The 24,681-nt window shown below is 34.7% G+C and overlaps 1 protein-coding gene across 3 annotated transcripts in view; it reads right to left on the bottom strand.

The window, feature by feature from the left end:
- The window catches only part of LOC124932073 (BEACH domain-containing protein B), a 29,708-nt gene that overhangs the window by 2,041 nt on the left and 2,986 nt on the right, over nt 1-24,681 (bottom strand). For 2 of the 3 annotated variants that reach the window (XM_047472677.1, XM_047472678.1), the window contains exons 4-39: nt 23,223-23,445; nt 21,870-22,046; nt 21,089-21,403; nt 20,185-20,374; nt 18,391-18,459; nt 17,550-17,990; nt 17,124-17,445; nt 15,751-16,209; nt 15,495-15,653; nt 15,228-15,377; nt 13,391-13,546; nt 13,193-13,234; nt 12,747-13,091; nt 11,453-11,626; nt 11,114-11,274; nt 10,702-11,017; nt 10,175-10,610; nt 9,747-10,083; nt 9,401-9,589; nt 8,599-8,860; nt 8,301-8,486; nt 7,997-8,215; nt 7,722-7,898; nt 6,948-7,060; nt 5,708-6,172; nt 5,414-5,627; nt 4,441-4,662; nt 3,862-4,329; nt 3,436-3,759; nt 2,893-3,342; nt 2,736-2,782; nt 2,559-2,652; nt 2,080-2,286; nt 1,045-1,170; nt 560-931; nt 248-479 (exon numbers count right to left, since the gene is read on the bottom strand). In XM_047472677.1, coding sequence (XP_047328633.1) covers nt 248-479; nt 560-931; nt 1,045-1,170; nt 2,080-2,286; nt 2,559-2,652; nt 2,736-2,782; nt 2,893-3,342; nt 3,436-3,759; nt 3,862-4,329; nt 4,441-4,662; nt 5,414-5,627; nt 5,708-6,172; nt 6,948-7,060; nt 7,722-7,898; nt 7,997-8,215; nt 8,301-8,486; nt 8,599-8,860; nt 9,401-9,589; nt 9,747-10,083; nt 10,175-10,610; nt 10,702-11,017; nt 11,114-11,274; nt 11,453-11,626; nt 12,747-13,091; nt 13,193-13,234; nt 13,391-13,546; nt 15,228-15,377; nt 15,495-15,653; nt 15,751-16,209; nt 17,124-17,445; nt 17,550-17,990; nt 18,391-18,459; nt 20,185-20,374; nt 21,089-21,403; nt 21,870-22,046; nt 23,223-23,445 — 8,839 coding nt within the window. Of the gene's footprint in view, nt 1-247; nt 480-559; nt 932-1,044; nt 1,171-2,079; nt 2,287-2,558; nt 2,653-2,735; nt 2,783-2,892; nt 3,343-3,435; nt 3,760-3,861; nt 4,330-4,440; nt 4,663-5,413; nt 5,628-5,707; nt 6,173-6,947; nt 7,061-7,721; nt 7,899-7,996; nt 8,216-8,300; nt 8,487-8,598; nt 8,861-9,400; nt 9,590-9,746; nt 10,084-10,174; nt 10,611-10,701; nt 11,018-11,113; nt 11,275-11,452; nt 11,627-12,746; nt 13,092-13,192; nt 13,235-13,390; nt 13,547-15,227; nt 15,378-15,494; nt 15,654-15,750; nt 16,210-17,123; nt 17,446-17,549; nt 17,991-18,390; nt 18,460-20,184; nt 20,375-21,083; nt 21,404-21,869; nt 22,047-23,222; nt 23,446-24,681 lie in introns of those variants that run through there. The other variant, XM_047472679.1, reaches the window with a different exon arrangement.

The raw sequence follows: 24,681 nt of genomic DNA, 5'->3' as shown, positions 1-24,681 counted from the left end.
CAACATGCACATATTTGTCAACAAATTTATGTATGAAGAAAACCTATAGGGAAGAAATATTCAGCTCAGATAAGCTCAGGTTGATATGATTGATGAACATTTCTCAAGCCATGACTTCCTGTACAATTTTTACTTTATTTTTTTTTTTTGCCTTAAACAAATTTTAGCCTGCAAGATTAATTTCAATAGGGACTACAGCAACAAAATAAAATGGAAACACACAGAAAAGATCAAACGAAGATTGTACCTGCAACACAATTGACAACATCTTTATGCTGTCTGATGCTCTGTACAATTCTTCCATCAGAAAGGGATGTAATCTGAAAGCTATTCTCCCAGTTGCCACAGGATACCAGAAAGTTTTCTGATGGTGTTGCCAGTGTTGCAAAACATTGAGCTCCAAGCTCAATAGGTTCAGCCAATGCACTCCCAATTTTACGGGGAGAAAGAACATCATAGCCGATCCCAAAAAAAGGATCCTGTAGATTTCACATGTCACAACGATACCCACAAAATGAATAAAATCAACTGATTCATGGAGATAGAGAGTGATTAGTACCTGAGAGCTGGAGAAGGTAAAATTGCCACCAGATTGCAGTTGTGTTGTTAACCACATTTTGACGGACATAACCAATTCATCGTTGACGAGAATAACATTATAATCAAGAATGTTAGTATAGACAATTGCTGAATGAGAATTAGTTGTACTAGAAACAATGGAAGTTAGGTTAATGGAACTAGGAGCAAAATGAAGGGGATGCGCAATTGGGATTGGAGGCCCTCTTCTAGGGTGTTTTTTACGGAATATCTGAATTGGAGTCTGACCGAAGTTAGCTATTTGATCTTCCAAGGCTGACCTCTGCAATTCATCCTCCATTGCCTCTAAATCAACGGCACCTTCATATGTTACATAATAAAATATATTTGCTGCCTGCAACGTCGCATTTAGAATATTCAAATAAACAATACGCAAACAAAAAGTTTACATAAATAAAGATCACGAGGTACTCAAAAAGTTTACATAAATAAAAGATCACGAGGTACCTCAACAGCAGGCTTTCCACGCTGCTTATAACCAAACACTAAATCAATCCAGTTATGGAGATTTGAACTAACATATTCACTTTCAAGAGCTTCACGATTTCTGTTAATGAATTCTTCAGGAGACCCCTGCCCAATAATTCCAATTCAAATTCTTTAGATATTCTATTCAAAAACTATAAAATAGAAATGTAGTCAAATTCTTTCCAACTAAAATAAATAGGGATATCATCCGCCCAATCCAGCATACCCCAGTGCAGCTCAAGTGCAATTTTTCAGTCAGCACTAAGTTAGAATGATCGGCCAAAGTGAAATGTTAAATTATAGAATAAGTTAAAGATTGAGTTCTTTCTACACCTGGAAATGATATAATAGATTTTCTGAAAATTTTGGCTCATATATGTAACATCAAAACAACTTCAGTGACAAAATGATTTCCCATTGTGTAGTTTCTCAGTTCTTATTTTCTTTTGAACAATGGTTATCAACTGTTCTAATGATTTTTTGTGGAAATCATCCCTCCAAAGTCAAACAATCCAGTGAATGGAAGGTTAACAATAGCAAATGAATTCTTCAATATTCCATCTGAAAGCGCTTTGAGTTTAAGCAGGGGCATGGTTGTGGGGTGTCATGCTAGCTCTCCTTTATTAAAAAAAAAAAAAATTCTTCAATAATAGATTTTCTAACTGGTTGAAGATTTGCTAATTGATTGTCAATCAAATTAAAACTGATTTGATTTATTGTATTTATCATGTACAAATTATTCAATACAATTCTATAGGCCTGTTCACGATTTCTGTCAATAATATCTTCATTTTTTTTAACAAATTTTATTATTTCAGCACCATTAGATTTAATCTTAACATCATTATTTTCTCCTAAATTGTTAGAGCTCTATTGATTGTTCTTTGTTACTTAAATGGGCTGCATGTCCTCCAATAAACACAACAAGTGTTTTAACTGATAGAAAGGGAATTACTGAACATGTAAGTGATAAGACTCAGTTCGCCAGTAGGAAAGCATCTGTAAATAGCAAACCTTGGCCCAAGGAGGAAGGAAAACATCACCCAGAGGTTCACCATCTTGCTTTACTCCAAAATGATAAGAGTTTGAATTGACAAGAAACTCTGGCATGTAAAAGAATTCAGGAATCAATTCCTTCACATCACTTGTGTTAGAAAGGCAATTCCTATAGGTTGCCTCAATTCCATGGAAAAGGCGATCTGCATGGTCAAACTTGCCACCCTGGCCAAAATTCACACAAGGGAAAAAGAAGGTTAAAAGGCTCAGTGTAGACAACTAAATTAGCTAAAAGTTAAATATATGATAAAATATAGTTAGGGAGCAAAAGTGAAAGTAAAAATACTCTGTACTAAATCAGATCAAACAACATTAATCCTAGACCAACTAAAAGTTCCACAAGAAAAGTTAACCTATCACATGAAACTCTATAGGATTATTCACTATTTCTATCTGAAAGGTAAAAGACAAATAGAAATAGCACTGCCAAAATGTACCTGCAGAGAGCGATGCAGGGATGTGAATGGCTCTAGCCTGAGTAGGTAAAAGAGCACAATTCCCATGCTTGAGTAGTGAGAGCCATAGTAAAAGCTGGAATTAAATATATAGGAGTTATTAAAATATGAAAGCCAATATCAAACAGTATCATCATGCTGGAGAGGTATATAAATTACTTGGGAATATCAGGATCACAGAAGTTCCGGTATCTATCTTCAAAAACCTGTGAAGTAGAAATATTGATGGTTATCAAATAGGAAGGAACTTTTTATTTTTTGAAAAAATATCATTTAGGAAGGAAATGAAATCATTAAAAATAATTCTCTGACTGACCTCCAACCGCTTCCCATCCAGTGCTCCGACAGGCTTGGAAAGGTCTCGGAAAGTTGATGCTTTGTTGAAATCAAGGATCTCTGAGGAATAATCAGCCAGTACCCAGGGAAATACGGGATATTGTGTTAAATCATTATAAGATCTTCCAGCAAGTGTATTAAGGATCATCAAATATTCAAAATTTGTCATTTCCCGTCTCCTCCATGTCTCTCTTGCAGTCTCTGCCATCTCTTGTGCCATGCGTCTATCAACAAAAGAAATTGCTGCAGTCTTGTCCTTGCTTCCTTTGGGAAGCAACATTTCATTCCTTGTAGACACTATCAAGGTTCCAATATCTTTTGCATCCTTTTGTGATGCAAAATTCAAAAATACTGGAGGGATTGAATCGTTGAAGAAAATCTCAATGGCAGTGTATCTGAGAAGATAGCGAGTCCAGTGTACAGCTTTAACCTTATCCAACCATAAATAGAGAGGCCAGTCAGATATTTACTAAGTTGTACCACATAAAGTTTAATGTAGAGAACAGATTCACAATTATCTTACCTTAGAGATATTCCATCTTCGATGACGTTTGATAATTTTGAAATTCTTAAGAATCTCTCCACGGATTACATCAGTTTTCTCCACTAAATTTCCCTTATCCGGGCCCAAATCCAGATTACTGGGCCACACAGGAAACTTTCTGTTCTGGGATCCTCCAATTTGGTCAGGCTTGCTTGATGTCTGTAATGTTTTAAACACAGTTGATCCTCCTGTACCTTCAGCTATGAAGTCAGCAGAAAAATGCATTGCGTTCCTCATGACAATCAAGCGTCCAGCTAATTTCCTTTTGGTGGCAACTAGTACACAAGGGGCACATAAGAGAACCTGAAACAGAAAATCCAGATGTAAGAAATGCAGCAGTCATCCCTGGTAAGAATGTAAGATGCCTGCACTGATTTTGCGCCAAAAAAAGTTCCTTGTACCAACCTCGCTACTTTCTGTTTCTACCAAAGAAGACAAATCATTTTTTCCTTGAGATGTATCTTTTTTATCATCGCTGTCTTTTAAGACCTCAGGCACTGGCTTATCCAAAAGATCATCAGAGACTTGCTGTCCGCTTGATTCAGCATGATTCTCCAGCAAACCTGAGAAGCTCTCATCTGTTATCCTATGGATTCGTTTCTGCAGTAACCATTTGATTTTCTCAGGAATAGGGCCCCTAAGTAAAAACTTTGATTCGTTAATGGGAGGATTAGACTCATTTATCGCCAGAGTTGATAGAGGTTGACAAAGCTTTTCATTAAAGTGATAATTTCTTCTTAACTTGGGCCTACGCCTCCAAGAATCTTCAGTTTTGTCAAGCTTCCAATGTGTAACAGTACTGTTTGGGAAGGGATTAGCAGACCATGGACCTCTCTCATCAATCAAACTGCGCACCATATGTATCCATTTTCCCTGTTAAACGGAAGTTGTCACTCCTAAACCAGTACACCACACATAAAAACTGAAATAGGCGAAGGAAGACGACAAGTGTAATATAAAAAATAGAAATGGAACTGATCTTACAGCAATAACTTGTTGGTTCTCGTCAAGAGAAGTCTGGTAAGAAGCCCTTCTGTTATCATCCCAAGAAAGAATTGTGCTTAAGCTGTTCTGTATCTCAAGTTCAAAAGCCTTTGTTTGATTAGCTTCAGAAGATGCATTTTCATCCATCCTGGTTTGGAGCTCATGCAACTGTCTAGAACGATCAGTTCTTAACGTATCCTTATATTTCAGTTCATCAGCAACCTGAGGGTATCAAAATCAAGCAGAATACCATTATTGGCAGCAAATAAGTAACATTAAGTGAAAGCCAAATACTTCAACATTTAAAGGAGATTAATGATTTCATATCACCCAACGAATTGATGGACAAAAGACTTGTTTGTTGGGATGTAACTAAGAAGGATTTGATTAGGGAATTCTTGAAAATAAAAATAGACGGTATATCAATAAATACTTTAGTGATTGGCATATAAATAGCAGTGAGATGTATCAGAAGGCATATGTGGAGTTAATTGAAATTGAGAATCAGTTTATCATCCCCTGTTTTCTTTCTTATTGTCACCCCCTTTCCCTTGGTCAGTTTCTCTTCTCTATCCCTAATTCTAATTATGGCACATAACACTGTCCTTTATGCATGTATGTAAAGGCAATGGCACTTCTCCTTGTAAGTGAGTTCTAATTTCCGCACGTTCTAACAAAAAAATTAAAAGATTAACAATAAGTATGATTGCAGATTAAACAATAAGTGTGATGCATGATAATGGATTATTTCCTTTCTATTTCTTGGATTTCCAACAGAAATGAATGATCCTATAGTTTAATTTGTTTATCATTTCCACATGATTGTACTTACCTATGTTGAGTTCATCACTAAAGCCTTATTTGAAATTAATACAGTAGTTTTACCAAGACAAAATTGGGTTACTTCGAATCTAGAAAAACCGGAAACAAGCAGGAAATAAAAATGACACGAGAAATAAATTTTGTTGCAGACCGCAGAAAGCACACGATCCTTCTGAATCAGGTTTTGAATGGTGACTGTTTCTTTTGAATGACCAACTGAATCTGTTGAGTCATCTTTGCCTGTAATACTCGAAGCAAGCATTGATTTTCCATAGTTGATTGTTTCTCTAATCAAGTGCGCTATGACATGGAAACGAGCACCATCATCCTGACTTCCATACTGCAATTTCACAGATAGCAAACGCCTGTTCCAAAACTGTTGATTTCAGCATTGCATCAAGAAGGGTACCAGACATTAATTTTTTACAATGTAAGATGGCAATACCAAATGAAAAGCTGCAATCGGCTCTTGCTTTGCTCATCATCAGCAGCCAGAAAATACGGCAAAAGAGGAATGATCTGTTGGACATATTGAGAAGCTCTTTGAAGAGAAGCTCTACAAAGATATAGAATCAAAAGTCTAAAAACAATTCTAGGGCACTTCTCAGCTCTTAACATCATCGCCTTGTCAATGCTTCTATTTGATTTTCCACCCAACGCATTGCTTATACCTCCTGAAACGACCACGGCAGCCATTTCTGCAGCAGGGATATTTAATGATTCCACCAACCCACGTGCCCTTTGACTGAAAGATGGCCCCATTGAGGATGATGGTTTGGGCAATGGCTTACCTGGTACTTTCCCATGCATCATACCAATAATAATCCATAGATTATCATATAAAATCCACCATCCATCATTCCCTATATCAATTCTAACTCCAGTAGGCTCTTTAGATAACCACGGGTTTCTGGAATGAGTAACTCAATGCAATCAATATCACCAGAAAATAAAATTTGTACATAAAAACGGTTATGTGTATATGACATGAATTAGGATAAACAAGTAAATCAAACAATTCATCAAGTCAAATTTACAATCTCAAAAGTTGAAATTGGATAATGTCCAAAACATGAGTTTAAGATGACAAGATGTAAATGTTGAAGAACCAACCAGAACTTTTGCAAGCATAAAAACCACACAAAAGTAAAGTAGGATTTCACAGGCTGGAGCAGTTTGAGCAATACATTTTGAGAGGCACAAATCAAGTAAAGAGATGTGAACCAACATAATCTAAAGAGAAAATTTGCAGTAGTCTAAAATGGATTAGGTTATAGCCATAGAGAATTTACAACATAGGGAGTAGTCCTTTCAGTATCAGCTTCTATCTTGAACAAACTATATAGAAATGATGAAGTTTGACTAAAGAGAAAAATTGCAGTAGTCTAAGGTGATTGTCCAGAAAACAAGGTAACATCATTACCAAGACCAATTATTTGACATCTTCAATTATATGCCAAGAAACACTGGTGATATCATCCTCAGTTCCTTCTTGATTATAATACAGGGGTTTGTTTTCATATTCATTTTCAAAATGGAAATAAAAAAATTAAATCATAACCAAGCATGAGAGAAAATTAAACAGTGGTAGAAGTGTAAGAATTTACATCTTGACCTGATTCACTAAGCACCATTTGACCAAAGAAGCTCAAGTAAAACGTTTATGGGTTTGTATTTTGTAATACCTTGATAAATCTTCAGACTCTAATTTCAGGGCCTCAAACAAATCAGAGTTCAAATCTTTCTGACTTTCTGACAGTAGAATATCTTGAGGTAGATTTGAGCTACTTGCAGTAAACTGTTGAAAGACAATAGAAAAGTGAACTTTCTTTGGAAAAAATAACGGAGAAAAATAAGTATGCAAATTAAAACAACAAGGTAAAATTGTAGCTATTTGCTCACAATTGTATAACTTTTAGACCTTAGTTTTAAAAAACAATCCTTGCGTTTCCACCTTTTTAATTTATAAAATTTGACCTCTTTGAAAAAAAAAAGTCTAGCTTTTAGAAGACCATAAAAGAGTTCATAATTAGAAAGAATATCATGAGTTGGCTCACGACCCACGCATGAACTTATGTGTTTACATATGGTAAAATATCTTATTCCGATGAAATGTATGACATCTCATCTGGAAGATGTATTATTTAACAATTCAAAAAGTCTATTCCTCAGAAGATAATTGATGTGGTAGATTTTATTCCAGGAAGATGTTTATTATTTCTAAACAAGGATTATCATTTATTTATCTTCTTTTCATTAGAAAAAGGTCAACTTTTCATTAGAAAAAGGAATGCAAGGAGCATTCATGGATTACAAAAACAAAGGCTGCCATTTATCAATAAAGAAATCAAACTAATTGTTTCGCGTTGTATCTTCTCTTGCAAAACGTTTGTTTAGCTAATAAACAGAAACATTGATGCATAAAGAAACAAACAGCTACATATGCTAGAGTTGTTTACCAGAAGATCGTGATCAGTTTCAGAGAGGAGCATTTCATCGACAAGCTTGAGAAGATAGAGTGTGTTGTCTCGACATGGTTGTGACATAAAAATATTATCCCCAGAAGATAAATTGATGAGCCTCTGAACTAGATCTTCATAAATGTCACGAACCAGGAACCCATATGATGTACCATCCTGTAGAAAACAGTGGTTTTACTGAAGCAAATTCTATTCTATTTTTCATTTTAATTTGATGTATATACTAAGTGTGCCGTGGAACAGGAAAAACTTACCAGTTTACATTGCATTAGAAGGAAATTTACAGACTCTTCTAACTGTTGCCAACCACCTTTCACAGAGTGAATGTAATGAGAATGAACAACACAGAAAAAACTCCTCAAAATACTTAGCTCACTTTTCTGACTATCACTGATAACATGTGCATCCAGATTGTAACTTTTAAATGCATGAATTCTTGTGCATGCTATTAACCAGGCATTCCAACCATTTTCCTGTGAGAATATTCAAGCATATATTAAATTCAGATCAAGAAGCTGAAAGTAGATATCTGATTCTGATGGGAAAAAACAAGCTAACCATTAGAGCTTCAATGTTTGATGGATTTGACTCAAGAAGTTCAAGCAGGTCTCCAATTATTTTAATTCTTGCTAAATTATCTTCGCAGCCTGATAAGAATTCGAAAATAAGAACTAAGATCTGAGGAAGGAAAAATTGAGAATGATTGCTTTTCTGTCTGTCCAGCTGGCCATGTTTCTGAAGAACCTGTGAAATAGAAAATTAAAGTGATCATGTCAAGCCAGCCTCTTATGCATAAGTAAAGACAAACATACATAAAATCATAGATGGAAGCAGGAATTAAAGGTTTATATATGACCTGTTTTGGGCTAGCACCACCAAGAAGTACATCAAATAAAGTTGCGCAGACTACATCTGTCTGCGGAAATCTGAACAGCCTAACAGATATAGAAGAGAAAATTGGTTGCATCCTTGAACTGAATTTTCTATGCCCTTCAGAAAAAAATTTTGATCTCCCAACAGTAAGATTGAAAAACTTTGATCCCTTCTTCTCAGATGGAAGGCCAACCAAAAGGCGGCCCAGGAACTGCAAGCTTAGCAATCGGATAGACTCCGAATCCCTGATGAGACCAAGTTTGAAGAGATATTACGGACAAGAAATACACTTTGCATTAAGGTATTCAGAGCATTCAATCATGTCCCAACTTAAATTTTGCATCAATCAACAACCAAAAGTGATTATTATGGTAAAGAAAGGGTTAGCAAGATCGTACAAAGAAAAAGCACCCATGCTCAAGAAAAAATATCTTCCAAATTCCATTTGACAAAAGAAAAGACGTAGGAAATAAGAAAACTAAAGCTCTAAGAAAGTTAAGCAATCCAGTTATAAAACTTTGAATATCATAGGTTGTAAAACATTTGTCAAAGGGTATTATAAACTGGGAGCCAAAATGCCTATTTCTCTTCAATGTGTATGTAGATGAATTTGTTTTAATAACAAATACATAACAAATGTAACAGAACAACCAAATAATTATCAAATGTATCAGAAGAAAGTAAGCTGACAGATCAATTTCTTGAGTTGTTAAATCAAGAAAACTACTTTCTAATTGTGACATGAATGTGTAGTAATCATAATATACCTATTATAAATTACATACCTTTCAAGAAGATTAACAAATAAGTGGCAGCCACCAATATAGTTAACCTGATCCAAAAATGAAGCAAGCAATGGCTTCTGTGAAACAGCACGTATAACCATATGAAGAACATCTTCAATACAAGCCATATCTTGGCATGTCTCAAAGAAAGCAATAAGAGCTTTTATATCTGCAACAGATATATTCTGCCTGCATTAAAAGAAGACTTTATAAGACTTGAACATTAATGTAATCAAGGAAAGATTAGTGACGAATAAGAAAAACAGAAAAAAACAGAGAGAAAGAAAAAAAATATATATTAATGATTTAAAAGGTTAGAGACTGAAAGCCAATTATTGGAAAGTACCTAAGACTCATTTCACCAAGGCTTAACAGCATAAGTCGAATTTTAGACACTTCCTCCAGCTTAGGTTTTGCTGCAAGTATTTGTACTGTTATGGGATACAATGGAGGCTGGCTTTCACTAGCGTTTTGATTTTTTGCATTATCCCAATAGAATCTTCTTATTACGTCAAGGACATGAGGTAGACGGCAAAGACTTGTTAGAAGCCTTGGATCATTATCAAATTGCTGAACAAGAAACATATATAACTCCCTTTGAACCTTGTATGTTGCGTATACCCATATTTGAGGCTTCAGAAATATATTTGATATAGCTTCTGCAACAAGCAGATCTGATAAACCTGCAGCACAAAATGTAAAAAGTATGGAAAAGGCTACTAGAATTCACAAGCAAAATGAATATTATTATTTGAATAAGATAATCATGAATACCACAGTTTGCCACAACATTAAACAAATGTTTCAGTGCTGAAAGTGTATCCAAATTCAAATGCTGAGGAGGAACTGATTGCATTAAAAACCCCAGAACTGAGAAGCCAGAAAGGAGGAGCATCTGTTGCTGGTTGGATAAATTTTCATCAAGGACAGAAGCTATAAGTTCAATGACTTCCCCAATTAAATGTTTTTTTGTGATAGATGTCAATAGATGGCTTTGAGAATACCCAGCCTCTTCATTATCATCATATAGATCAGACTGAGTGAGAAGAGGAAAAAACACAGTTATGCCTCCAACACAGTAGATTATTTCTTGCAGCAAGCGCCGTGAACATAACTGCGTTCCTGCCAGGACAGTTGCTTCGAACAGATTCTTGTCCATTGTATTATCCACCAGTGGTGCAACATTAAATAAAGTCCGGCTGTTACTCGCCTAAGGCAATGAAGAATAGATAATTTAGTTCATTAAAGCAGACAATTTTCAAGTTATGTTTCACTACACACTTTGTGATAGGTGATAAAACCTGAGCATTAAGGCCAAAAATTATTTTGGAAGCAAGGCCATCTTTGGCATCAAGGATTCCCCCAGGTAAAGGATTGTCGGAACAAACTGCACCTTCACTATCAAGAAAACTATACATATAGCTTGGTCCCAAGGAGAAGATACCCTGGACTTGTTCAGAAGTGATAGCATCATTAAACATATAAACTGGACCAATCTGACCATAAAATGGAGATGCATTTTTAATTGTGTGCATGGAATTATCTTCTTCATATGCAATAAGATCAATTTTTGACCCTATCGTACAATTTATCAATGATTCAGGGACTTTGGCATATCTGCAACATACAATCAAGGAGTCAATCCTGGTCTATTTGAAGCAATTCAAAGAATTAGAAGCTTTCAACACAATTATGACAAGGAACATACTTTACCTGCATTTCTCAGATGATACAAGAGCCCCATCAACATAACATCTCAGTTGGCTACCCCCGGAAAATGCTCTACCGATGCTATGAGTAATACAAAGAAAATGCCACTTCTTTCTCACAAGGTTAACAGGCAATGAAAGACATTGATGTTTCTGATTAATAGACTGCAACAAGCAAAAGTGATGACACAGAAGCAAACATCAACAGAAATAAAATAAAAAACTAATGGCGTAAAGAGATAGAAATAATGATGCAATAAAAATTGAGGGGGGTGGCACCCTAAAAATACTGCATACAAGTAAAATGAGGAATCACATAAATCCCAGAAAACAAGGTCTGTACCTCATAAATAAGTTTGTCCTTTTCAATAACGGCCAAGGAACCTCTTCCATTATCAGTTAGAAAACTAAACAGTCCCATTGATCCTGTTCTAGGATAGTTTTCTATCCTTAGCCAACAAGAAAAAGAAAATCCCTTGTTCACAGGCCATTGCATCGGCGTTTTAATTACAATCCCCTGACAAACAGGAAAACATAAACCAATAGGCATAAAGGAGACAGAAACATGACTGGTACTTGAATGTATTCTCAAGTAGACATTTAAAAGCATAGCACTTGTGATTTAAAAAAAAAATGAGTGAATATCATAAGAATATGACTTTTATAAAAACAGGTTTTTCCCCCAGCTATTTGATATACTGCCCAAGCTGTCCCAAAAATGTGAATTAAGCCTACATTATCAACAGTGGTTACCTAGATTAATCCACCGCCTTATCCCAAGGCAGTCCTATGGTATCTGCTAGATGCAATTCTAGAGTTGTATCAATATCCAAGGGATAACGGTTACATTGGAAAACAAAAGCAAACACAAAATAGAGCAATAGGAAAAAGTCAGCCCTGCCCCATAAGTTATTTTCCCTATGAATCAAGTCCCCCATAAGTACAGACATTTAGGCCACACTTTCTCAAACAAAATTAGGAATCTTCCTGTAAGCTAGAGAAGGTATCCCAACATGTACCATTTAAATTTTTTTCTCTTAAATGATAGTTTCTTTTCCATTTTAGAAATTTCTTCCATTTATATTTCAGAATCCACTTTCCAAAACACAGCCTCTTTCTGTTCAAGGCTTACTTAGTTCTACCATAATTTTATCATCAACTAGAACTAAAAAATCTACCAGAGGTAGAAGTGGGAAAATCATTCCAAGTATTTCAGTTGGAACATACCCTCCCAACACCGAAACCTACAGTACATACTTCAGCCTTACACAGTCAATAAGTGAGTTTGGAAGAAGATTATAACTGTGCATTTCTAGATGGTCAGTTGAGTTGTAAAAAAAATCTAACTTTTCCTAGAGACCTCCTCTTTCAGTTCAAGGTCTTATTTAATTTACATTTATCCCGCAAAGAATCTAAAAGTCTGGCAAGGCAGGTCCATCATCCATGGAGAATCAAAGTTCTTTTAAAGAAGTCATTCAAAAACAGAAAGAACGCTAACTTTTGTTTTTTGAAAAATATCAACTTTTCTTTAAAAAGATAGGAAAGAACGCTAACTAGAACAAGATAAGAAAGAAATATTGTCCAATTATCATCACCCCCATCATTGTATATCATAAGCAAATGCCAGGAACACTTACAGAGTTATTGCCGTTGAGATCGAAAAAAGCACTTGGTCCTTTCTCATTCAGCATGGACAGCATACTCGTTAACAGTAATGAGCAGAATTGTGTACGTCCAAGAACTTTATCACTGCGAAGTAAAGCAAATATTTTACGGATGTCCTTCCCTGATATGCTATAGCCACCTGAAACCTGAATTAGTTGAGCAATTTCGAGAATCACAGTATCATTCTCTTCTTGAGAAAACCAATCAAGTAGAAAATTAAGCATCCCAGCTCTGACACATGATGCTCGATTGGATATGGATTCTCTTAGCAGCTGAAGAAAAAAGTTGAGTCCACTATCCCGCAAAGAATCACTGCTCTGCCAAGATATTTGTGGGAAAGTAATTATGAAGTTATCTACTTTATGTATATCATGAACATAAGGAAGTTTCAAAGAAAGGAATGACTTTGAGTACCAACCTTTTGGAGCACACTAAGATAGAGCAAAATAACATCCTCATTCTGAAACAATTTAATGAGGAAAAAAGATAAGAATCAGCTTGAAGGTAAAAATAAGATATATATCTTCTCAAAGTAACAATATTAAAATAAAGATGGTAGTTAAGTAGGCAAAGAATATAAAATTAATCACAGAAGGAGGCTTCTCGCTAAATGCACCTTTATTATAGGTGTTGATTTAATGTCGAATTTCCCATCAACAAGCATGTCAAGCAGAACATTCAGAAGTTCTTCACTAGGTTTATTATGACAAAAGTCCAACAATAAGCTCTGTAAAGTATGATATCCCCTTCCAACAAGAGCTCTAAATGCAGTCTGTGGGGTAGAACCAAAAGAGACGGGAAGAATTATCAGTTTCAGAGATCAACATTTCTTGAGAACCATGAAATTCAATAAAAGAAAAAAAGTGGTAGCTTGATGAACTACTTGTAACCTACACTCAGCTACCATGTGTATCAATAAAAGCCAATATTAGAACAGAGAATGGAGATATAGCCATCATAGTAGGATGAAATTCAAATAGCACATTCAACTTGCATCTGAAGATATAGCCATCATAGTAGGATAAAATTCAAATAGCACATTCAACTTGCATCAAAATTGCAAATTCCCAGTTGAAATTTCAATAAGCTCAATCCACCTATCAAATTGAATAATAATGTATCATGACAATCCATGAACTTAAAGCAAATGACATGAAGGAAAACACAACACCATTAAACAGACTTCCCTCCCATTAATCAAATTAACATGTAAACGACATTGAATTTCCCTGTGAGGCATGGTTTTAATTTCACATAATGTTCTATTTATGCTTATTATTCATATGATGAACAAATTGATCCTAATGAACGTTTGGTTGGTGTTTTTGATCTCTTAGAGTAGGTTAAATAAGCTATTTGAACTTTTGTACTATCTTAACTTTGAGTTCGTATTAATATAGAAGTCTAGGATTTAGGATTATTTAACATTACAACAATGTGATATAATAAGTGAATGATATCACATGCTAAATGATGCAAACTTAGGCTACCGCATTCTATAAACACATACACATAATGTAGGTATTATTTGTTAATTCGAAATTCAATTACAAATACAATTCCGGTGTTATGATCTCATGCTGAATTTAAGTAAACAGCTAAAACTATCCACTTAACATAAACATGTGGCATTAAAAGCTAAGTTCAAGGTAGAGACAGAGAGTTGTACTTCCTTTCCTATTTTTTTACTTAGAAGTACGTAAAACAAAGGAATCTAAACAGTTTTAGTTCCTACTTTCTTTCAAACTGAAATTGAATCAAAACAAGAAAGACAAGCCTTTTGAAAAGTGATATTTTGTCACAATCACAATTGGAAATTGCCAAAGTGAAAGTGATTTTGTTTGCATTTGGTATTAAAAGTGTGATTGAATATTTTTAGTGTAAAATGTGTGAAAAGTAGTCAATATTTTTTATTATGGTACAAAAAAGTTTGGATTACATTTTTTTCCAAATAGATCTTTTTTTTTTTAAATGCATACCAAAAAGGCTTTGTAGAATCTTATCATCTTCTCTGATGAGAAGTTCTTATTTCTCCATTTGTATTATTCCACTGTCTTTATTTAGAACTGTTGCAATCAAAGTTGTTCATTGCCACTAAATAAAATCATACAAAACCCGGTGTAACAGTATCCCAGTAATTGTGAAACTTTATTAGGCGCGTTGGTACATTAACTATGTTTACATATCCAGTGAATAGAGACATCATGTCTTCCGTTTGTACAGAAGTACTTCCATTCTTTTAAGAATTCAACTTTTCATTAATAGAGGGAAAAAACAAGCATAGGCATAGTCAAGCTTCAGTAGACTCTAGCCCAGTAGATGGGTTGTGTGAACAAAATTAGCATATAAACATGAAACTTGGACATAGCACACACAACATACAACAGAAGGTAATAAAATATTTCCCTGGCTTGGCAACGTTTATCAATTAAAAGGAGAAATTTGGTCAATACCTTGGAATCATCATTGCCTTGGAGCAGGCATGTGAGAGTTTGAAGAACATTCCAAAGTAACATCTGTCCATTTGCCTCATCAAGGCTCCCATTTAACAATGATACAACATGCAAGAAGCACTGCCCATCACGGAACAAGGCTTGGTAGTGCTGAAAATGTAATATGAATGGAATAAGCCACACAAAATGCAAAAGGATCTAAAAAAGAAGGTTAATGAATTTGCGATACTAATAACTATAGATGGTAATTTTGTCAGATAAATATACCACTTGGTCTATGACAAGCATATCTCGCATCCCAACTAATAGATCAATTGACAACTCAACAAAGTTTCTTTCATGCTCTTTAACATGAGTAAACATCTCCAAATACTTCGAGCATAAGTACAATTTCGCCTTCTGTTCCTCCACAGAAATTGGAGAGATCTATAAATGCAACCAAACCAAATACTCAGTAAGGGCAGCATATTACATAACTTCCTAATGATACTTTATAATCAAAGAAAAGAGAATCATGCATTACCTTCATAAGGTCGAGAATATAAACAAGCACCCGCTTTCTCAAACTTTCTTCCCAGAATAAATCAAACAAACAGTCAACAGAAGCCGAACTACGCAAAACCAAGCTTTTTGCATCATCAGTAACTGAGAAGTATTCTGCAAAAAGCTCCATACAAGCTTCGAGGCCCTTGTGCCGATTTTGAGATGTACCAGAAGGCTGTGGTCCATCAAAATCAAATGATTTATCACCTTCCATGATATTCTCTACAAAAGGACTTGAAATGACAGGGCTACCAGATTCTTGAGCGAAACGACATGCAATTTTAAGTACACGAGAAATTGCATCAAGTGACTTAAAGGAAGAGATAGATTTCTCAGTTGAAAGCTGCAAAATACGAAGCAGACTTTTTGCAAGGACGGCAGTCATTTCAGGACGGCAAGCAGAATGCTCAAGGGCATTTAATAGAACATAACACTCAGGCTGCATAAGATAAAATAATTAACCTAAGTAAAATTATAAATAAAAGTAGAATTCCACAATCCAAAACACTCCATTATAGATGAAGCTTGTGCAGCTTCTTTTTTAATAAGGTACATATGTGGTGCAACAACATGCAAGCAACTCTTTTTTTACAAGAAAGGATATGTAAAAAGTAAATTGTCTTTGAACAACCACATATACATCTGGCATCAACACACAGTAATGCAGAACTCAATTTGAAAAAGAGAGGCTTGTACGGGATGGAAATTTTTCAATCTTATTGGCATTTAAAATTCTCACATTGCTTTCTTATTTATTGTTTTGTTTTTTTCCTTCCATTTTGTAACGTTTGAACGCATCTTGCGCTCTTTTTAATTTATTTGAGTCATGTAGTAATGCAACATTCATCTGTTGTATTTGAAAGGGTTGGAGATTTTGCATTTTGTTGCATGTACTTTTACACGAATTCAATTGATCACCCTATAGCCTATCATATATTCTTTTGCTCCCTGAACTTTAAAATAGTTTGATTTTTCTCTCTGTATGAGGGTGTTAGAGAATTGGCATCATAGAAAGAGCAAAATCAGACATGATCAACTATTGGGGGTGATAAATCCAATTTTTGTAAAAATAAAAGGATCAAACTACTATTTTTCTCTAAACAAATTCCACTTCGATCAGTTAGCACATGTGTACAATGGAGCAAATGAGGCCAGACTATCTATATAATATCCATGGGGAAGCTAAAGATGCATGACTCGCTTGCAAAGAAGGAAATGAACAAGAATAAGGAACCAAAGGCTGGATCAGCATGTAACTCATACTTTGTCTGTGACACATTTGATGCTTAGAAATTACACCCACAACAAAAAATCAAATTAAAGGCACTAAAGAGAGAAGGAAAGACAACTAACCATATTATGTGAACTCCCATTTAAAGTGGCTACAAATTCCACAAATGATACCACTTCGATTTGAAGAATATCAAATTCAAAACCAGCAGCTTTTTGGTTTGTCAGGTCACCACTAGATACGTCCAATCCATATATAGGAACATCACTGTATCTATCATATTCAAGACATTCTCCTGAAGCTGATCCAAAATAGAAAAAGTTATCAGAAAATACAAGGTCCCATATTGATTCAGCCCTGAGTAGCTCTATTAAGGTAGGTGTTGAGACAAGAAGCTTTCTGAATGCAAAAAGAACATAGTGCTGAATAGTATAGACAAAGGATCTGCGGGAAAAAAATGATAAAAGCACGATTAGGGTCAAATACCAAAATACAATAAATATGATATTTTTATTAGTAAAATAATGGTACTCGTGTCATTGATTGACCTCAGCTGACGGGGAAGTTCATTCATACTTGAACATGCCTTAATGCATGGAAACACCATAAACAAAACCCTCACAAACCATTTCAATGAAAGTTCCATGCATACAGGTGAAACTGCAGCTGAATTTCTACCAGATGACAGTAAAACATCATGGGATTGAATATCTTCTGGTGCCAGAAGGAAAGAAGCTAGAGCTCTGCTTGACTTGACAACAAACTCTGCCCACTGCTGGGAACAAAAGCTTGCAGAGAACTCAGATAAAGGCACTTTACCTTCAGTGAACAAATTATTCCCATCTTTAATTAAATCTGCATGCCTAGACATATAATCAGATTTCTTCCAGTTCTCTTGAAGCATGAATGCAGGCGAACAAAAACTATTTGCAAATTTATGTATCCTTCCATTCTCACACAGAAATTGCAAGTTGTTCAAGTTACCAAAGCTAGGCATCTGTCAAGGATAACTGATATCTCTAATGAAAAGTATATATAACGGATAAGCACATATACAATGATAAGGAAAGTTGAAGCCAAAAGAAAGTTGAGAAATCTATAACAGAAAAAAAATGAAATGAAGAAAATAACTAAATTTAACCAAGGTTAACTTTTTCTATCTAAGATGAAAGACCAGATTAATCATAGTTTTAAACAACACATGCATAAGCAGCAGAAAGTCGGAAACATCTCTCATTAGAAACAGGAAGGGATTATTCCATAAGAAAATGAACCTAATGCATCTATCGGCAAGCTGGATGGTATTAGAGGTGTACTAATATGGGAAAGGGTTTTGCAATGTGACATATAGTTGAGCATGAACAAGAAAAATGTAACTTTTTAGGATACATAGCCTCCCTTAGAACCTCCAATGAAAGAACATGAAGATTGAGAACATCTCCAACAAAATTTTCATCTCTGTACAAAATTTCAAACAATAAAATCAGTAGAAACATACAAGCATATTAAGAATATAAGAACCAGATGAACAATATATTATAATGATGACTCAGAAGTTGTGCGGAAATTGAAGGAATAATTTGAGATATCTTATTCCAATGGATTGGGCGCTTTAAATACACAATACATGTGAAATTCTAGGAGAGAATTTTAGTTCCTAGAACAATGGAATAATTATCTTAAACCAATTACAGATAACTCTTTATTTAGTAGATACTTATCTAAAAATATTATCTACCAAATCTAGTGTTCCCCTTTTCTATTTATTTTAATGAAAAGTTGACTTTTCTTTAAAAAGAATATCTACCTAAGTATCCAAATATTCCACTTATTTGGATCTTCTAAAAGTTTTTGAAGGAATTGGCAGGGATGGATATGCGTGTACAGCTTCTGTCATTTATGTCCCCTGGTGGTTTTGGAGATAGGACATATATTTTTATCCTGTGTCTAGTCAAGAACTGCTTCGATTGTTAAAACTTCAGCCACAAACGGAGCACAGTTTCTTGTTCTGAAGTCGCAGGAGAGCTGGAAAAAACAAACTGATTTTCTGGTTTTCTTTTTTCTCTTTTTGCAAAATCCGAAACATTAAAACAAACTGAGCCGCCGTCCCAACCAGTAAGACGGGCATCTGGAGGCGACAATGACGAGAGCAGGTTGTGATACTTTGGGTTGGGTGATTTGTGACAGTTGAAGCCTCCGCCAGTGGCAACATTGGTCATCGACAGAAGCAACGGAAGACTATCGAATGAGACCTAGAGCTCTGATACCATGTAGAAAAATGAAGAGAAAGTAGATTGATATATTTTATGATGCTTAAACTATTTCAAGGGGTGCCAACTTATAGGCAATACTAGCTCAAGAAAATTAAATGGCAAAACAAATAAATATTAATGTTTTTCATGAGAAGGCAAACTACCCTCCAACTACTTGGAGTAAATGATTTTTGAGAAGGCAAAGAGACTTTAGGAATATGCCTAGTTTGACCAGCATGAAACATTATATAACTCATCAGTCCAACTCCATCTCCCCCACCCACAAATCTTTTATCCTTCTTTACATATTTAGAGTTGCATTTCCTGATCGGGTGAGCCCTTTGTATGGTAAAATCAATAGACAATTTTATTTCCCCAGGAACATTGTTTCAATTTGATTTTGTCCCGCAAACTCAACCTTGTTGGATTCTTCCCTCCAACTTTTGAAATTCTTTGATTTTATCTAATAGGCAATGTCAATGTTTTAAGAATTAACACCAAATTGATGTGATTGTGGGATTAATTAGCTAGAGAGTAAAATGAACAGATTTCAAGATTTTGAGGGAGCGAAATCATTTGAAGTTGGGTTTGAGGTGCAAAATTAAAATAGGAACAAAGTTCAAAGGTAAAATACCAATTACTCTAAAATCAACCCTCTTGGGATCCGATCACTGAAAGGAGTCGTGGTCTGTTAGCATGAAGACTGTTTTCTGCACTCAGTTAAAAAATGCCTCAAATGACACTTCCCTAAAAGGTCAAGCCATTTATGTAAGACAAAATATAAAATCACAATTCCATTAGAACTTTGAGGTAGAAAAAGTCAACCTAGAGCATTTATTAAGCAGTGTCAAAGTTCTTGTCAGAAAAACATCTACGCATACAAGAGTTTTAACTACCACAGTTAAAGCACCTCCAGAAAGGATTTCAGTACCTGAAAACAATGTTTGACGGAAGTCCCAGTCCGTCTAACAGAACTTCAAGTCCTCCAATACTTCTAAAATGACTTTGACCACGTGTGTTATCAGCTAGGGCTGATCGAAGAGATTTTAAGGTCAAATGTTGAAGTGATATATTACCACATTCATCTCTTATACTTAGTCGTCTCATAACACGCAGCAGCTCTGAAACACAATAAATCTTAGATGAATAAAAAGTACAGAGTAAAGTGTTCACAAGGAACAATTACAGTGCAAGAGAAATCTCTGAGTTAAGAAGTTGTCACTTTGTTGCTAAGAAGTAAACCCATTGTACAGTCAAAACACCTTTAGAGTGTGATTCTTTTTATAGCTCTCACATATGTTAACATTATAAATCAATGGCAAACCACTTTCCATTATAAGCTTCATGGCTATGGAAATACATCCTTGTAGTTCTCATAATCTCAGTACTGTTAAATGATTTTGGAATATATGTTTTAGATAACATTATCTTCACTCTTCAGTAGTATGAATAATAATCTATAAGATAAATCACAAGACTCTTTTTTAAATATATATATATATATAATAATCACACAAGGCTGTTATGGTGGGCTAATGCCCGTTTGACTAGAAGAAGAAAGGGGTTGAGGACTAAGGCATATTTGAGTATTTTATTTATTTTATTAAAGGAAAACGGAAAAGCAAACGAAAGTTAGCAGTGGGGGTTTTTGTGAACCTATTAAATAAGTGTGGGTATGCTCACCCTTTTAAGAGTTCGTGTGAAAATTTGCCTCTTTGAAAAGTTCATGTATTCATGCCATTTTGTGTTATGAACAAAGTTCATATAATTGCTCGTGTAAATTTTAGATTCAATAACAAGTTTAACACTGAACAGTTTCAAAATGCATACCTTACCTACTAACCAATTTAGGCCTCCAGCTTCCATCAGCGTCATGACTGCCTTCCTATGCCAATTTTGCCTATTTTCAGGAAAAGCTCCCTTGGAAGATCCAAAAGAGGTCGCAGTGTTCCCTGGACCAGTTAACCCTGAACTGTGGCTGTGTAACTCTCGTTTATCATCATTTTGGTGCACAATCAGGAAGCTACATAATATGGAGACCACATTTACAAGCACACTTTCCAAGAAATTGATATTTTCTAAAACTGATTTCCATGCATTTTCATCAGCAGAAAGAGATCCAGTGATAGTTTTGAGTTGAACAACAGCAGCTGCAATAAAAAGTTTCACAATTAAAAATAGAGCTTATAAAATCAGATCAACGGAAAAGAATGAAGAGTCCGTCAGTACTTTAGAGTCACAATAAAAAAATTACATGGGGATAATTTTACTATATTTTATATAGTTATACAGCAGCCACATCAGCCCAACTAAATTTGAGCTGATAAATGAAGAAATTATCACTACACATGAGACCTTCATCCATGGCCAACTATTAATAAAAAGCTAAAAAGGAATGCAAATAATCAAATACAGAAGCAAAATATGCACTCATGTGGATTAAGTTCCATTGAGCACTAGCCCTTTTGAGATATTTACAACTATGTACAACAAAAACTAATTGGTAGAAGCAATATGGATACACAAAGAGAAATCAAGTTATAATTTTGAACCAGACCAAAAAAGAAGAAAGACTAAATGCATAATGTAAGCCAAAAGAATTTATTGTGTGATTACCTTTCATCAATGCTGTAAGCCTTTGAATTCCACTATAGTAACCAAGAACCCGTAAGTTGTGCATTGATCGTGCCATGATATTCATTGCATCAAGAACTAGCAACCCATCAGATATTATGAGTAAACTCATTGAAGTCCTTGGTTGGTCCTTTGCTCGTAGTGTGGTGTTAATGTCCACTGAATTGAGGTAGATTGGATATGCACACAGACAAAAAAACTCATTAAGTATGAGTATATTAAGTTCTAAAAACAAAATACCAAATGTTTTTAGCATGTAAATTCTGAACAAAATTGCATGCCTGTGACACTTGATGAATATAAGAAGGTAAGACTTTAAATGCTCAAATAAATACAATAAAGCCAAAAATCTCTTTCTCAATTCTGAAATCTTACATTACCTTATTATCTATAAAAACTAGCTAATTACAGGCCAGAGGTCGAATATACCACGATCAAGCTATATCAAATAAATTAAGAGGAATAACTTGAACTCTGGTCAAACCTCCTTTGCCTTCGATTTGAACACTTTCCTCGGTTTCATAAAGACTCGTGCATAGCATTTTGAGTAGAAGAGTTGTATAAAATAAGAAGCTCTTCAAATTTAACATAAAATAAGTGGGTTTGTTCTGGTGCAACACCTCTATTACTAAAGACAGCTGGATTTATTACAGATGGCTATGAAGATTTAGTTTTAGTGTGGATAAAAAAACAGCCATTGACTCAGTCATCAAAGACTAAAGTAACTCATCCAAATCCTTGGGTCTTGTTTGCACTAGCCCTATCCTCCTACTTGATTCAGAAGGAGACTTCATTTCTTTTCTACTAGTAATACTGCTCAGTTTATAAGAAGTAGAAAAACACCCTAGGCAACGAAAGAGAGAATCCAGATATTAATGGACAAATAATTATCCATTAACTGTGTAGGATGTTTTCTCCCCATGTATATGATTTAATGACCTATTTCTCATTTTCAAATTAAGCCTCACATATGACAAATCATCTTCTTATTTTTCAAAGAAATATGTCATCGTTATCTAAAATAACCATTTCTCATATTGAAACTAAAGCATTCACATATAAGTATATTCAGTTGCAACATTTTCCTCTTCAACCTTTTCCAAATGGGGCTAATATAATCCTTTTCAAGAAAATATGAAGCTAATTTTGAACAGACTATAATGATAGGCTTTACATAATCAAGTAGCAAAATCCCAAGGTTGCTTTGTTTTGGAAGTGATACCGATTGTGTCAGCTAATTTTGTGAGAGAACATGTTTGTTGCACAGAAACAAACTGCATCTAAAGATAGTGCAAACAGGTTATATCATAGAGGGCAATAAGAAGACAAACTTACTTTCGTTTACCAAAACAGTTATACTCATCAATTCTTCAGTGAAGGCTAAAATAATTTCAGAAGGATGACCCAAAGAGCAGCCAACAACCAACTGATCAGCATTTTCAGTTTCAGTTTCTGATGCTGAAGCTTCCGGAAATTGATGGCTAGAAACAGGCTCCCAATTCTTAAATACAGCTAAAAATTGCTTAAGAAAGATACTGAGATACTTTCTTTTCTCAACCTGCCAGGCGAATTTCAAAGTTAGATGATAATTTTGTATATCAGAAGCATAAAGTAAGGCAAATAATGAGCATGACCAGCCGAACATGAATATGTTTAACAGTTGGCTACAAGGACGCTACACCATGGTTGAACAGGCCAAGTGTAAAATTTAAAGTGCCTATCCACATAATTTTAGGACAACAGATCATGCAGAGGCCTGTGAGGATAGAATAAAAACTTTGTATGCACAAGATTTTGCACATGCAGATTATAGGTGTCATTGTGATATAACATGTTAGCAGTAAGTGTGCTTGAAATGTAGAATAATGCTTCAAGTTTTAATTATTTTCTACATGATCCATGTGAATCTATAAAAATGTCATAAATAACTTTTCCTTGTCAGTGATGTAAAAGATTTTAAAATACTGCTAGATAGTTAGTAAAATTTTAGGTGATTTGTGATGATAAAATATTTATAACACTTGAAATAAAATTCAGTTTTTTTAGTAAATTGTGATTTAGACCATATATTTTATAATAAATTAAATTAGAACTATAGATTATATTATTCTATAGAAGAGATTTTGGATAAAGGAAAAAAGCATATTTGTTTCAAGTAAAAAACACAATACATGAGAGATAGAAAAATTAATTCTTTTAATAGGACCATTTCATTAGCTCAAATGTGAACACGAGAACATGTGTCATATGAACAAATACATAGAGAGACTGATAGAGATGGGATGTACTATCTATCATTCCGTGGATGGGTATATCCCATCTAACTCTTAACAAATGCACCAGTGTACTCTCGTTGATTACAAAATTAAGATCAAAAGAGTATACAGTTTAATTTTCATCAGATTAGTTCAACAGAATGTCTCTTGGCTTTTGAAGCACTGAAATCAATATCTGGCCACTCAAAGCAAACGAAATTCATTAAACTTGACTGAAATCAATAGTTATTTACGGTAGTGGAGTTATCTGAGCAAGTCAAAGGAATCAAGAAGAAATGTGGAATCAAGAAAGTGCAACCCTCTAAAAACAAGGTTATGTCAAGGAATATACTTCTCTTTTTCAAAACAAAACAGGGAATATACTTCTAAATGACCAGTTGAAAAAGGTTATATAGATCACCCAGCATAAACAGTAGCACTGGCAATGCTTCAATTTCATTTTTGGCCTCTTGATAATCAACTCCATATCAAGCTCATAACATCATTTCGCTGGAGAAGAAACAACTTGAGGATAAAAT

Source organism: Impatiens glandulifera, chromosome 3 (genome assembly GCF_907164915.1).
Source record: "Impatiens glandulifera chromosome 3, dImpGla2.1, whole genome shotgun sequence".
Classification (NCBI taxonomy): Eukaryota; Viridiplantae; Streptophyta; class Magnoliopsida; order Ericales; family Balsaminaceae; genus Impatiens; species Impatiens glandulifera.
The sequence above is the reverse complement of the archived record's forward strand: the minus strand, read 5'-3'. Positions and strand labels throughout refer to the sequence as shown.